Raw genomic sequence first — 13177 nt, 5'->3', positions numbered from 1 at the left:
GCACTCTTTCACCGATGCCCAGTAGTAGGTATCTCCGTGTGAGAAACAGAGACGCACAAAGACACGGAGATGCGCACAGTACACACGTCTCTAACTCGTGTGCTGGAGATATATTGGTGGTTAACAACATGTCCTGCCAAATCCCACTTATAGAAAAGGGTGTTTCCCCATCTCTGTGTCAATCTTCGTTTCTGTGTCTCCATGTCTGCGTGTCTCCTTGTCTTTGTGTATATCTTGATGTTTTTTAGGCTGAGGTATAGCTGTATGGCCAGGAGTCTTGGGGCATTACCTCTTCACATTGGTGCGACAGCGATGTCCTATGGCCTCTATCCTAATTAACATATTTTTGACTGTCATTCCAGCTTTCCATGGCTCTACCGGAGGAATTGCCATTTGGTACACATACAATGGCAGGCTTATCGATGCCCTTGTACAGTTGAGGAATGGCTGGCAATTCTTTAACCATGTTATGTGTGTTGATTTGGTAATTACTCCTTACTCTGAGGAGTTGGAGACTCCACTGTTGAACCTGGAGCGTGCAACTAAAAGGCAGCCTAACCATCAGCCCCACCAAAACAAAGCACCTGCCTGGGTATTTAGTGTCATTAAATGCTCTACACCCTCAACTCCTCAAGTTATGGGGCAGTTGTGGATAGGGTGGATGAATTTCCCGTACCTGAGCAGTGTGCTTGTGACAAGTTCCGATTTGGCAGCAGAGGGCTCAATCGGAATTAGTCTAGCGGCGTTATATTTTCATTGGTGGCATAACGCTGTGTGGAAACTACATGGCATATTGTTCCATACAAAGCTTTGTGTCATATCGGCCACAGTTATGCCCTTTATGCTAGTAAAACGTGGACCCCTTTAAACAAACATCTGCTGGTTTGTTGGCCTAACTATGATCAATCCTGGGTTTTCCAGGCTGGATTGTGAGGAACTCGCCGATCTTTGAAAGGACTGAACAGTCCCATCAGTGAGCTCCTCAGGCTACAGGACTCACCCAGTCCCATCAGTGAGCTCCTCACTGATGGGACTGGGTGAGTCCTGTAGCCTGCATGCCCAGTTTCCGCATGGTCAAGCAGCTTCTGTTTGACTGGATAGAGAGGGCTAAACAGGCGTGGGCGAGTGTGAGAAGAGATGGGCTGATAAGGTACACGAGGATGTTGAAGCTGGTTGGACCCGTGGATGACTGGTACCTATGGTGTCAAAATCGACCTCGGTGGAGGAGGCTTGTTAAGGATGCGAAGGAGCAATCCTCAGAACAACGAGCGCAGCATAAGGTGGCCAAACACAGCAATTTGGCATTGTGGGGAGCACAGGTGGTTCATCTGTCAGTCATCTCACTGAACTCATAAGACCTGGGTTTGACCTTTGATCTGCCAGCAAGCCTTCAACACTACAAGTGGCACTCAACGTGCATCTAGCTTGCCACAAGCGCTGTGGTGACATCACCTACACTTAATGGCAGATGGTTGCTGTTTGTCTCCGTGTCTTCTCTCCATGTATATGCGCGTCTCATTTTGTGTATCCGTATCTGGGTGTATTTGTCTTGCGTGTCTGTCTCATGATGAAAGCAAGTGCCGCCCTTGCATTTCCTTTGATCATGGTGCATTTTTTAATGTAAAAAAATACGGATAATCAGCCGGATGTTTTTTGGCGTAATTTGCCACTCGCTATTATCCGCAAATAAAAATCACAAGTATGAGGAAGCAGGTTTGCTATGCGTTATGGGTACAATCACGAATAATAGGAGGACATAGGGCCTTGAATGATAGGAGTTTTAGTGGACCCTACTATGTAATATGCACGTTTTTAAATGACACCATATATAGTAATGCCACTAATAAAAGCACTTGCTTGTTATCTGCAAAGTTCCTGATGACCTCATTTTAGTATAGGCGGCAAATGATTAACTACAGTCCACAAACGTGTCGCATTCTTAACAAAATACACTAGAATGTTAACAGATGAGTTGGTGGTAGTATAATTGCTGTCAAGAGAAATTTTTTGTCAGAATTTCTAAAATGATCTTAGAAAAATACAATCGTTTCTTGCCCTTTTTGTTAAGTGAACAGGGACCTGAAACTGATGACGCAAGCCACTTTAAAATAACTTTTTTTTAAACAAGCTCTAATTTAGCGGAATTGCTCAAGTTTCAAGAATACAGTACTCAAATAATGTCATGACCTACAACACCACAATTCCAAGAGTTGACTGTATAACCCATGTCTTTTGTCCAATGGAAATGTTGCGTTTATACTTCTTACTGTATTCCACTAAACATGTTTATTTTGAAAAGCCAATTACAGCAATTTGGCATTTGAAACAAACCATCGGTACAACTGTATGCTTGTATCCTATAGTAATCCCAAATGTACTTTTTTGTGGGTGGGTTCAATCCGTAGTTATACACATACTTTTTGATGGAAAAAAGAATGAGAATAGGTTTTAAAATGCATATATCGTGAGAGCAAGTTTGTTTTTCATGTTCACCACAAGTACGTGTGGTTAATGCACACTTGATGCCTTGCAGAAGGTTTCTATTTGGTGTGTGAACATCTTTAACACCTTAATTTTCAGAAAGGGTGACACCCATTGTTATTTTTTAAATCATTTTTGATGTTTGTCCCATAGTGTTATAAACATACTTTTTTTTTTACCAACCGCTAGGATGTTTTGCACCCATGGCTGTGGTTACAGGTTTATGATCCAAAATGCATTGCTTGGGGACTGGACCATTCTGGGTGAAGAATGCAGATTTGCTTGCCCCCAGGATGGGGAACACTTGCGTCTTCATAAGTGTGGCCTGCCTGTGTATAGGCTTGTTGTGTGGGCATATCATGCTTGTAGAAGCCCCTCACATATTAGTATCAAAGGGTTATATTCATAATTTTCATAATTTTTTTGCTCCATTCATTTTGAACTTTAATATCTTCCTGTGTTGTGTGATTGCATACATACTAAAAAGTATGGGTTTAATATCTCGTATGTTTGGTGTCCTGTATGCACATTTATGTAATGTCTTGTTTGCCTCTGACACCTAGAAATTTACCTTTGCAGCTTCAAGTGGGTCGGAGAACAGTCGTTTGTTTGCTCAAAGTTGAGCTCTTCGGGCCTTGAATGATAGGAGTTTTTGTGGACCCTGATGTGTAATATGCACGTTTTTAAATGACACCATATATAGTAATGCCACTAATATAAGCACTTGCTTGTTATCTGTAAAGTTCCTGATCACCTCATTTTAGTATAGGCGGCAAATGATTAACTACAATCCACAAACGTGTAGCATTTTTAACACTATACAATGGAATGTTAACAGATGAGTTGGTGGTAGTATAATTGCTGTCAAGAGAAATTTTTTGTCAGAATTTCTAAAATCCAATCGTTTGCCTTTTTTGTTAAGTGAACAGGGACCTGAAACTGATGATGCAAGCCACTTTAAAATAACTTTTTAAAAAACAAGCTCGAATTTAGCGGAACTGCTCAAGTTTCAAGAATACAGTACTCAAATAATGTCAAATGACCTACAATACCACAATTCCAAGACTTGACTGTATAACCCCCCATGTCCTTTGTCCAATGTAAATGTTGCATTTATACTTATTACTCTATTCCACTCAACATGTTTATTTGAAAAGCCAATTACAGCAATTTGGCATTTGAAACCAACCATCGTTGCAATAGTGTGCTTGTATCCTATAATAAACCCAAATGTACTTTTTTGTGGGTGGGTTCAATACGTAGTTATACACATACTTTTTGATGGAAAAAAGAATGAGAATAGGTTTTACAATGCATATATCGTTAGAGCAACTTTGTTTTCATGTTCACCACAAGTACGTGTGGTTAATGCAGACTTGATGCCTTGCAGAAGGTTTCTATTTGGTGTTTGAACATCTTAACACCTTAATTTTCAGAAAGGGTGACACCCATTCTTTTTTAAATCATTTTTGATGTTGGTCCCATAGTGTTATAAACATACTTTTTTTTACCAAACGCTAGGATGTTTTGCACCCATGGTTGTGGTTACAGGTTTACGATCCAAATACATTGCTTGGGGACTGGACCATTCTGGGTGAAGAATGCAGATTTGCTTGCTCCCAGGATGGGGAACACTTGCTTCTTCACAAGTGTGGCCAGCCTGTGTATAGGCTTGTTTTGTGGGCATATCATGCTTGTAGAAGCCCCTCACATATTAGTATCAAAGGGTTATATTCATAATTTTTTTGCTCCATTTTGTTAAACTTTTATATCTTCCTGTGTTTCGATTTAAAGCTCTTGTGACTGCAGGAATTCATCTTCTTGGTTCTTTTGGTAAAGTCACGCAGAAGGGAAATAATAAAATAATAAAAATAAAACATAATAAAATACAATTCTCACGACGTTTCGGCCACATTCAGACGCTGTCCTTCCGACAGACCTGTTCTTCACCTGAGGACGGCTGTTTGCGTTGTGGCCGAAACGTCGTGAGAATTGTATTTTATAGTTTTATTTTTATTATTTTATTATTTCCCTTCTACGTGACTTTACTGAAAGAACCAAGAAGATCTTCCTGTGTTGTGTGATTGCATACATACTAAAAAGTATGGGTTTAATATCTCGTATGTTTGGTGTCCTGTATGCACATTTATGTAATGTCTTGTTTGCCTCTGACACCTATAAATTTACCTTTGGAGCTTCAAGTGGATTGGAGAACAGTCGTTTGTTTGCTCAAAGTTGAGCTGTTCGGGCCTGCCAGCCATGTTCCATTGCTTAGACATTTATTTTTTATAACCAAGAAACCAAATATTTGGATATCAAGTTGTATTTGTAATCGGTTAGTGGACAAATGGTTGTCTGTTTGTATGTTTTAAGCCTACTGCCAAGTTTCATTTTTGCAGCTGGGCAGGCCAATGAGATAAGTTGATTGGGTCCCCCTGGGACAAGATTGAGTTATCCACAATCTCCAATGTGGACCTGCGCTAATTGATCAGGACAGAAAAATAATACTCGTATCGGAGGAGGCTCCTGTGTTTGATCCATCTAGTAGTGGAATTGGTGCCACAAATGCAGCATATTGAACAGCAGTGCAGGGCATTTGGTCTGCAATGTCAGAATATTTGTTTAAACTGGAGGAATCTGGTGACCGATGCTCTTTTTCTCAGATGATTCTTATGGCGGTACCCCGGCGTACCAAATGAGACAAAATGGCCGAGGCAATTAAATATTTAATTTCTGGGACACTTTTTTTCAGAGGTGTACTTACCTCTGCGACTGGGGTACTAATCAATCCGAAATCAGTGCTACTCCGTGATGTCGAAATAAATGCCAAACATCAGCATAAAAAAAATACGTCGGAAAATTAAACTTTGAATAGTGCATCGTGTACAGCTCCTCGAGATGAGTCGATTGCCACATGACCGACCATCAAAAAAACTAAAATTACTGCATCGTGGACATTATGCGAGAGCCGGGGTACTATGGTACCTCGGGATACGCCGTAAGGTACAGATGTCCAGTAGTAAAGTTACAGATCCAAAGGGTTCTCTAAGTGCTTCCAAGAGGGCCTTGTGAGTGTCAGATTTGTTGTAACAATGGGATGGCAGTGGCCATGGTGAATTAACGTGGTTCACCAACACAGGAACCTTGATGCAGAAGGCGTTTTGCCTGCAGTCAGTCATAGGCAGAGCAGATGATCATCCTAGAATTCCTCATTGCTTGGCAGGGCAATGAGAGACTTAAAAACTCACCTCTACAATCATGCTTTTGAGTGACTCTGAGCTTGGCTCCGCGCCTCTGAGTTGCGGCCACTACGTCTGCAAATTTGCGCGCGTTACAAATTGAACTATTATTATTATTGAGGCAGAGGATTGGCTGATTTGGCAGTTGCTTGACCAGGAGGAATGGGCAGATATTTTTGGAGTACAATCTCAGTTTCGTGATTTTGCCTCAACAAGAATGGTTGAGGCTGTGATACGAGGCCATGGATCAAGATTAAAAGGTGGCGGAGCTTTTCGAAAGAAAATCAGCTCTTGTTTCTTGAGCAGCCGTTGACATACTTCCCTGCCTTACCTCCATCCCCACCACTGCATTGGAGGTCGGGAAGTGTGTGCTGCAAAGTACGTAGGTTGATGTCAGAGGTCGCAAACGGGTTTTGATTCCTTACCCGTAACCGGCCGCACCAGGGTCGCAAATGGGTACCCGTACCCAGCCGGGTACAGGTACCCGTACCCGTACCCTACCCGAAATGAGTGACAAACGGCTACTCACCAGTGACTCACGGCCTTACCTGTACCCGGCCGCACCAGGGTCGCAAACGGGTACCCGTACCCTTACCTGACCGGGTACGGGTAGGGTACGGATATCGGGTACCCGGTTGCGACCTCTGGTTGATGTGTTGAATGAAGTGTTTAGGCTTTGCAGTTGCCCATGGTGTGGCGTTTCAATGCAACATGCTGGGGCAACAGTTGTGTTAATTTTGCCATAACCTGGAAAGTATTGCATTGTTTCCAGTATACATTTTCAGGGCAGAAAATGTGCCTTGGCCTTAACTATTTTTCAGTTGCTGTTTTTTTTTGGCGGAATGCATCTGCAAGATACGAGTTCATAGATTAAGATCGGAAAGAGAGCATGTCAACAGCTGCTCAAGAAAGCTATGTATAGTGATTGACCTCTAGTTTGTCTGCAGCTATGTTGCATAATACATTTTTTGAGTCGTTCAAAAGAGGAACCTTCCTAGCAGACAGTGGGTAACATTACCATCATGTAGTGGTCAATAGAGTATTGCATTTTGTGTGTTAAGTGAATTTAGTAATACGTAAGTTGATTTTACAAAATGTTTTCTTCCACTGTCATAAATTAAATTTCCAGGAAAACTGACACATTTCCCAGGATTTCTACATTTGTTATTAAAATGTATTTATACCTGTGTATAAATGTGCATGTGCGAAAAGTATACAGCGCAGGAGCGCGAGATGCATATTAGGCATTCCATTGAGACAGAAATGGGAGAACTTGGAATTGAGGAAATACGCAAGTAAAAAGAACAGCATTTAAGTGTTAAGAAAAGAAGTCGCCTTAGGCAAGTCACGTAGCTAGAGGAGATGATGGCCAGTGTTGAGACTAACAGGAGTGACAGCCAAAGAACAGAACAAGATCTAAGAGGGCGTCTGCTGAGATGGAGCGATTATAATCGAACCCGGTTGCTAGATCAGGGCTCGGCAACCTGCGGCTCCGGAACCACGTGTGGCTCTTTGGCGTCCACCTTGCGAGCAGTCGTTAAAAAAATAAAAGTATTTTTACGTAAAGATAATTGATTGAATATGGCAAGCAGTGGGTCACTTATGGAATGTCTTGGTGACTACAACATTAACATAATAGAGTTTTTTTGGGTGAGATTGCGTAAATATAAATGTGTCGTTAAACCCGCCACCACCGGACAGCTCACTAGTAAGGTTTGTCACGTAAACAGAACATGCCACTTCGTTACTATTACAGCACAACCGGTGTGTTGGAGATTACGACGTTTCGCCAGTAATTACAACTAGCATCATCAGGCGACAGCCAGATTTGTGGAGAAATCCTCCAGTTTCGTTCTTAAATAGAGGGATAGATGTGATGTCGTCACTTGTGAACCCTTCACGTTGCAAAGGCCCAGCGGGGTTGGGAGGTTAATGAATGCATAGAAATTATAATGGGTATCCATTACCGGTTGGGTTTTTTACTGTATAAAATGTACAGCAAAACTGTGTTGTGAAAGAATAACTAAGTTGTAAATAAACCAAATAGACACCGTTTATTCCACCATTTATTTTGTTTATTTAAGTCAGAATTTATTTGTCATTTGCTGTATACCTGCTGCTGTGTTTGTGTACAAGCCGATCTGCATGTGATGCGCTCTGGGAACTATTTTGGTCAAAGACAAAAATAAAAGATGGCTCTTTGAAGGGTTGCCGATCCCTGTGCGAGGTGGACTGTTGCATTACAGAAATGTAAGGGAAGTGGTTCGCTTGATGAGGCCTTCATCCAGCATTGGATTGATCATAGCTTGTGATGGATTGCGTAACTAGTATTGGCGCAGTGCCCAGAAGGAATGGGGGCAATATTGACTGGTCAATATAAACAACATTTATTATCGGGTTAATATTATTTTTTGTCAGCAAGTTTGGTTTTTTTACTTGTTGACATCATCTGGTTGTATATGCTTGTTGAACTTCTTTCGCACCGTACGCATCGGAGGTGCGTGGAGTGACGGACAACAAACTAAACAAAAATAACTGATTTCCAGCTTTGACAGAATACTGTAAAATAACATGCTGAATGTTGAACATGTTTCTAGATGTAGTTTTCTGGTAGCCGCTGCAGTACAATAAAAGAAAATTCCTCGATTATTTGTAGGCTCCTCCTCAAGGTTACCGTGAAAATTTTAAAGACTTAACATAAGATGCATCTTGTGTGACAGCACATGGCCTCAGTCCGTGCACCTGAATTTATTAAATACGGATGCAGGACATTTGCGTGTCTACTTCCGCATGCTCGTGTGTCGTGTAGTATATTAAAACGGTGTCTTTTGAACGTATCCCTGTAGAAGGAGACATTCAAAAAATTATGACCGAGCGAAAAGAAAAGTTCTGAAGTTGATTTGCACTGCATACCCGAACAGCCAATTGCAACTGCAGCCGTTTTTTAGTTGGTACAGGGACTGCTCAAATGCAGATTAAATACGGAGATGAATGACAGTTGCGAGGTGAAGTATTGGTTTTAATGGGCGAGGATCAATTCTCTGTTTCATAAACATTTTTTTATTTGTCACGGCTATAACCAGTAACAACATTTAACTACAGTTGTGTAATGTCTGTAGGATATCGAAGGTGAATGTACGGTAGTATCCCACCTCGAACAGTGGTGGTTGTTCTACCTGTGCTGTATACCGCATGTGAACCTTATGGCGTTACCCCCGGGGTACCATAGTGTGCCCCGGCTCTCGCGTAATGTCCGTGATGCAGTCATCTTTAGTCTGTTGATGGTCGGCGATGCGGCAATCGACTCCTCTTCACGAGCTGTGCACGATGCACTCTTTAAAGTTTTAAATTTTTCGATAACGGATTTTTTATGCTAATGTTCGGCGTTTCGACATCACGGAGTGTGGCACTGATTTCGGATCGATTGGTGCCCCAGTGGTGGAGTTCAGTTACACCCCTGGAAAAAAAAGTGTCCCAGATATAAAATATTTAATTGCCTGGGCCATTTTTTATTATTTGGTACATTGGGGTACCGCCATAAGGATAATTTGTTAGTCGTCTTATAATGTAAGTTACGTGTAGTGGCATTGGTCCATGCAAATGATTCAAGAATGGCATCTGTGCAGAGTTTAACATTCCTTTCCTTATTTGCCACATGTTCTTAAGCTGACGACTCAATCGAGGTCCATTACAATTTATTTAACACTGGATTATTTAACTCGTTTTTGAATATTAGTTTTACGAGACTTTGAATAATAGTGGACGTATTTATGTGGTTTGAATAAAAAAAAATTGAAAAAAACACTGCACTGTAGTAGAAAACATTACAGTATACTGTGGTAAATGTGTTTTATGTTTGAGAAATACCTGCAGTTTTGGATCAAACAAAATATATGTTGATTAACATTCTGATGTGCTGTTAAAATAAGTTAAGAGTTTACATGTTAAAGATGAGTGTTCTTATCTCAAAGGATATCTTCATCTAGGTTTTTTTGTGTGCTGCTAATTTTCACATTACTTCAGCCTTGCAAACTCCAGACTCTATTATTCTGTCTTGGTTTACCTCTGAGACAACCCATGGAGAGCTTAGATTTACCCGCCGTGATGTTAGCGGTAAAACAATACATTTCTAGCGGTCTTCCAATTTACACGACATGCCATTTCTTAGTTGTCTGAATAATAACTATTTATTAAATCAGTTTGTTTTCCTCTCTGTGCCTTCATAATGAGTATAGATTCAATAGCCTCGTCTCATTTCGCAAATGCAGTGTTGGCTGCGTTTGTTTTGTTTTTAGAAGCCACTTATTGATGCAGACAAAGCTTAGGCTTGAGGCACTCTACCAGAGGTGTGGACTCGAGTCATGTGACTTGGACTCGAGTCAGACTCGAGTCATGAATTTGATGACTTCAGACTCGACTTGGACTTGCATAACAATGACTTTGTCCCACCTCTGCACTCTACTGTACGCTACGTAAGGCACATTACGCAGTACTGACATTCTTCTTTGGTTACGTTTTGCGCACTTCAAAATGTTTTTACAGGGGTTTCAACCATTCCAAACACCACCGAGATGTTACACTTGAGATGCGTACACGTCGTTGTTGCGAACCAAACAAAGTTTAAATTTCGATTTAAAGCTCTCGTGACTGCAGGGATTCATCTGCTTGGTTCTTTCGGTAAAGTCACGTAGAAGGGAAAGGCGCCGTCTTTCCGACAGACATGTTCTTCACCTGAGGACGGCTGCTTGCGTTGTGGCCGAAACGTCGTGAGCATTATTTTATTATGTTTTATTTTTATTATTGTATTACTTCCCTTCTACGTGACTTTACCGAAAGAACCAAGACATTGACAAACAAACTCTGTTGTTTTAATGCAGGTTAAGTTGACAGAGTGCGGAAATGTTCAAGAACCAAACAATTGATGGCATTCGAGCCCTGTGTTTAAGATACCGGGGGGGGGGGAGGTTGGCGGCGGCGGGGGGGGATGGTGATGGCATCTTCCTCATTTATATTGCAGTGGCGTTCCCGTGATTAATACAGTTTCGTCTGAAAGCCCCGCAAAAGTCTTCCGCATTCTAGGCATTTGGCCACTTCCGTTGTTGTTGTGCAGATTGCAGTCGGGAGGCCGCTTGCAGCCCCCCCCTCCCCATTAGGTTGCGAGTTATTGTGAATGTGGAAATGTGTTTGTGTCAGGGGGTGGGGGGCAGGGGAGGCCTCCCTAGCATGAATTGGCACCTCTGCTCTTCTTGTACGACGTGAGGAAACTATAGTTCGTACATTTGCCCCCCCCTCCCCCCCGTTTGCATTGACGTTTGTCATTAAGGATGCCCTCGCTTGGGGCACTCCGCTAGGCCTTGCCCGCTTAGTTGGTGAATTGCTCAACGCACTGTACCGTTTCGCAATGGTTTCGTGATGAATCATGTTTCGTTATTTTTAGCCTCTTTATTGTTAGCCGAGCAAACCTCGCGTCTACTTTTGTTTTGGAGTACTGTATTTAAAATGTTTTTTTAAAACGTTCTATGCTCTTTTTTTATATGGATTGTTATAATGTGTGCATCTGGTGCTTTTGTTGGAGTAGCCTTTTGGAACGATGATTTATACGTTGTTTACAAAGAGATGTGCCTGGCTCGTGAATATAAAATGTAAGCAGGGCAGGCGACTATTGTGAATTTTGGGAGACTGCTGTTTTAAAGAATCTCACTTTGCTAGAACGTAATGGTTCTTATGTTTTTACGTGGAATTCACAAAAAACAAGTTATGTTTTGATTTGTCTTGGTTAACTTTAATGTATGTGCTCTGCATTGATGATTTTTGTTTGTTTTATGTATTTCTCTAAGATGAAATTTGAAAATCACGAACTCTAAAAAATATGATAAAACTCTTGTTTTCCAAGGGTAATGTAGACTTTATTTAAATGAATGTTAGCTGTAAGTGGAGGTTTCTTGACTAATTGTCACCATTGTGCCTGCAGGTGTACTTAAAATTTGGAAATCTGGAGATACACCCAAGATCTCAAGACGAGCCCAGTGACGACCCATCTTGAACAGACAACATTTATGCAGACAATGGTATGAAACGCCTTAAGACTTCCTTTCACTCCACACTTCATGAGGACTTCTTACTTAAGCCACCGACGGCTCAAATTTTGTAGTAATGAAAAACCCCACATTGGATCTGTTGAATCTTCTGCATCTGCAAAGCTTGGGTCAATTTAAAAATGGCCTTGCTTAAAATGGTAGTTATCACTGAAGAACTGGTCTGCCTCTGAAAATTGAGAATGTACATCCATACTCTTTGGTTCTTTCGGTAAAGTCACGTAGGTATAAAATAAAAGAAATCACCGACATGACTTTACCGAAAGAACTAAAGAGTGTGGATTCCTGCAGTCACGAAAGCTTCACATGTACATCTACTCTGTGATGAACGGCATTTATCATGGTTTGTGATGAACCACGGTGAATGCAATGGTTACGGATGTTTTCGTTAATGAGCCTCGTGCACACTGAGGAATTTCCTTCCACAAATGCCAGTGGCGTGTTTACATAGGGAACATGCTCCTAAAACTCCTTGGGTCGATGCACTTAAGGTGAAATCTTCAACAGTTCTTCTCAGATTCTTGGTTCTTTCGGTAAAGTCCGTATAAGGGAATGCTTAATTATTATTTTATTATTTCCCTTATATGTGACTTTACAGAAAGAACCAAGAATATGAATCCCTGCAGTCACGAAAGCTTTAAATAAAAAAGTTATTCTCAGATTAACATAATCCATTGTTTTATTTATATCACTGCATTAACCCCCCTCTGGTCTTCGCACCTGATAGGATCACAGCGATGACGTCACCTTTACTCTAATTTAAGACCGAAGCAGGAAGACTTCTTCTCAATTCTGCCAAATCGCCTGATGAAGCCGGTTGTAATCACCAGCAAATCGTCGTATTCAAATTAACACATTCCTGCGGAGGGAGCTGGTAGGAACGTTGGGTTGCTCGGTCAATGGCGGCGTGGTGTATTCCGCAAATATGCCCGACTGAGGGCGGGCACAAGCTGGCGTGAGTAGGTTAAACGTTGAGTTTTATAAGGGCACCACGGGGTGACCAGCCCCTCCCCACCCAGCCTCACCCCTCCCACCCCCACCCAGCCCCTCCCCACCCAGCCCCTCCCCACCCAGCCCTTCCCTGCACGACGGGCACAATAATCTCCTGTGTGCTGGTGTAACCAGGAGGTTACTACCAGTATAAATGTTGTGGGCTTACTCTCCAACGCACTGGTGTGCTGAAGTAGTAACTAATTGCCACTATTTGTTTACTTGACAAACCTTGCTAATTGGCTATGTTGGGTGGTGGTGGGTTAACGACACATTTATATTTCTGCGGTCTAACCCAAAAAAACCTTTATGCATAATATTGGTCGCGAAAGCATCCATGTTAAACTTCAACAATTGTGTGTTTGCGCTGAC

General features: G+C 41.7%; 1 protein-coding gene across 7 annotated transcripts in view; it reads left to right on the top strand.

Moving 5' to 3' along the window:
* LOC133348436 (myotubularin-related protein 3-like) overlaps positions 1-13177 on the top strand; it is a 56204-nt gene that overhangs the window by 17530 nt on the left and 25497 nt on the right. For all 7 annotated transcript variants that reach the window (XM_061561238.1, XM_061561237.1, XM_061561233.1 and 4 more), the window contains exon 2: positions 11692-11788. In XM_061561238.1, coding sequence (XP_061417222.1) covers positions 11777-11788 — 12 coding nt within the window. In that variant the 5' untranslated portion in view covers positions 11692-11776. The remainder of the gene's footprint in view (positions 1-11691; positions 11789-13177) is intronic.

The sequence above is a fragment of the Lethenteron reissneri genome, chromosome 27 (genome assembly GCF_015708825.2).
Source record: "Lethenteron reissneri isolate LAM-NWPU_2019-01 chromosome 27, ASM1570882v1, whole genome shotgun sequence".
NCBI lineage: Eukaryota > Metazoa > Chordata > Hyperoartia > Petromyzontiformes > Petromyzontidae > Lethenteron > Lethenteron reissneri.
This window is presented reverse-complemented; position numbering and strand designations above follow the sequence as displayed.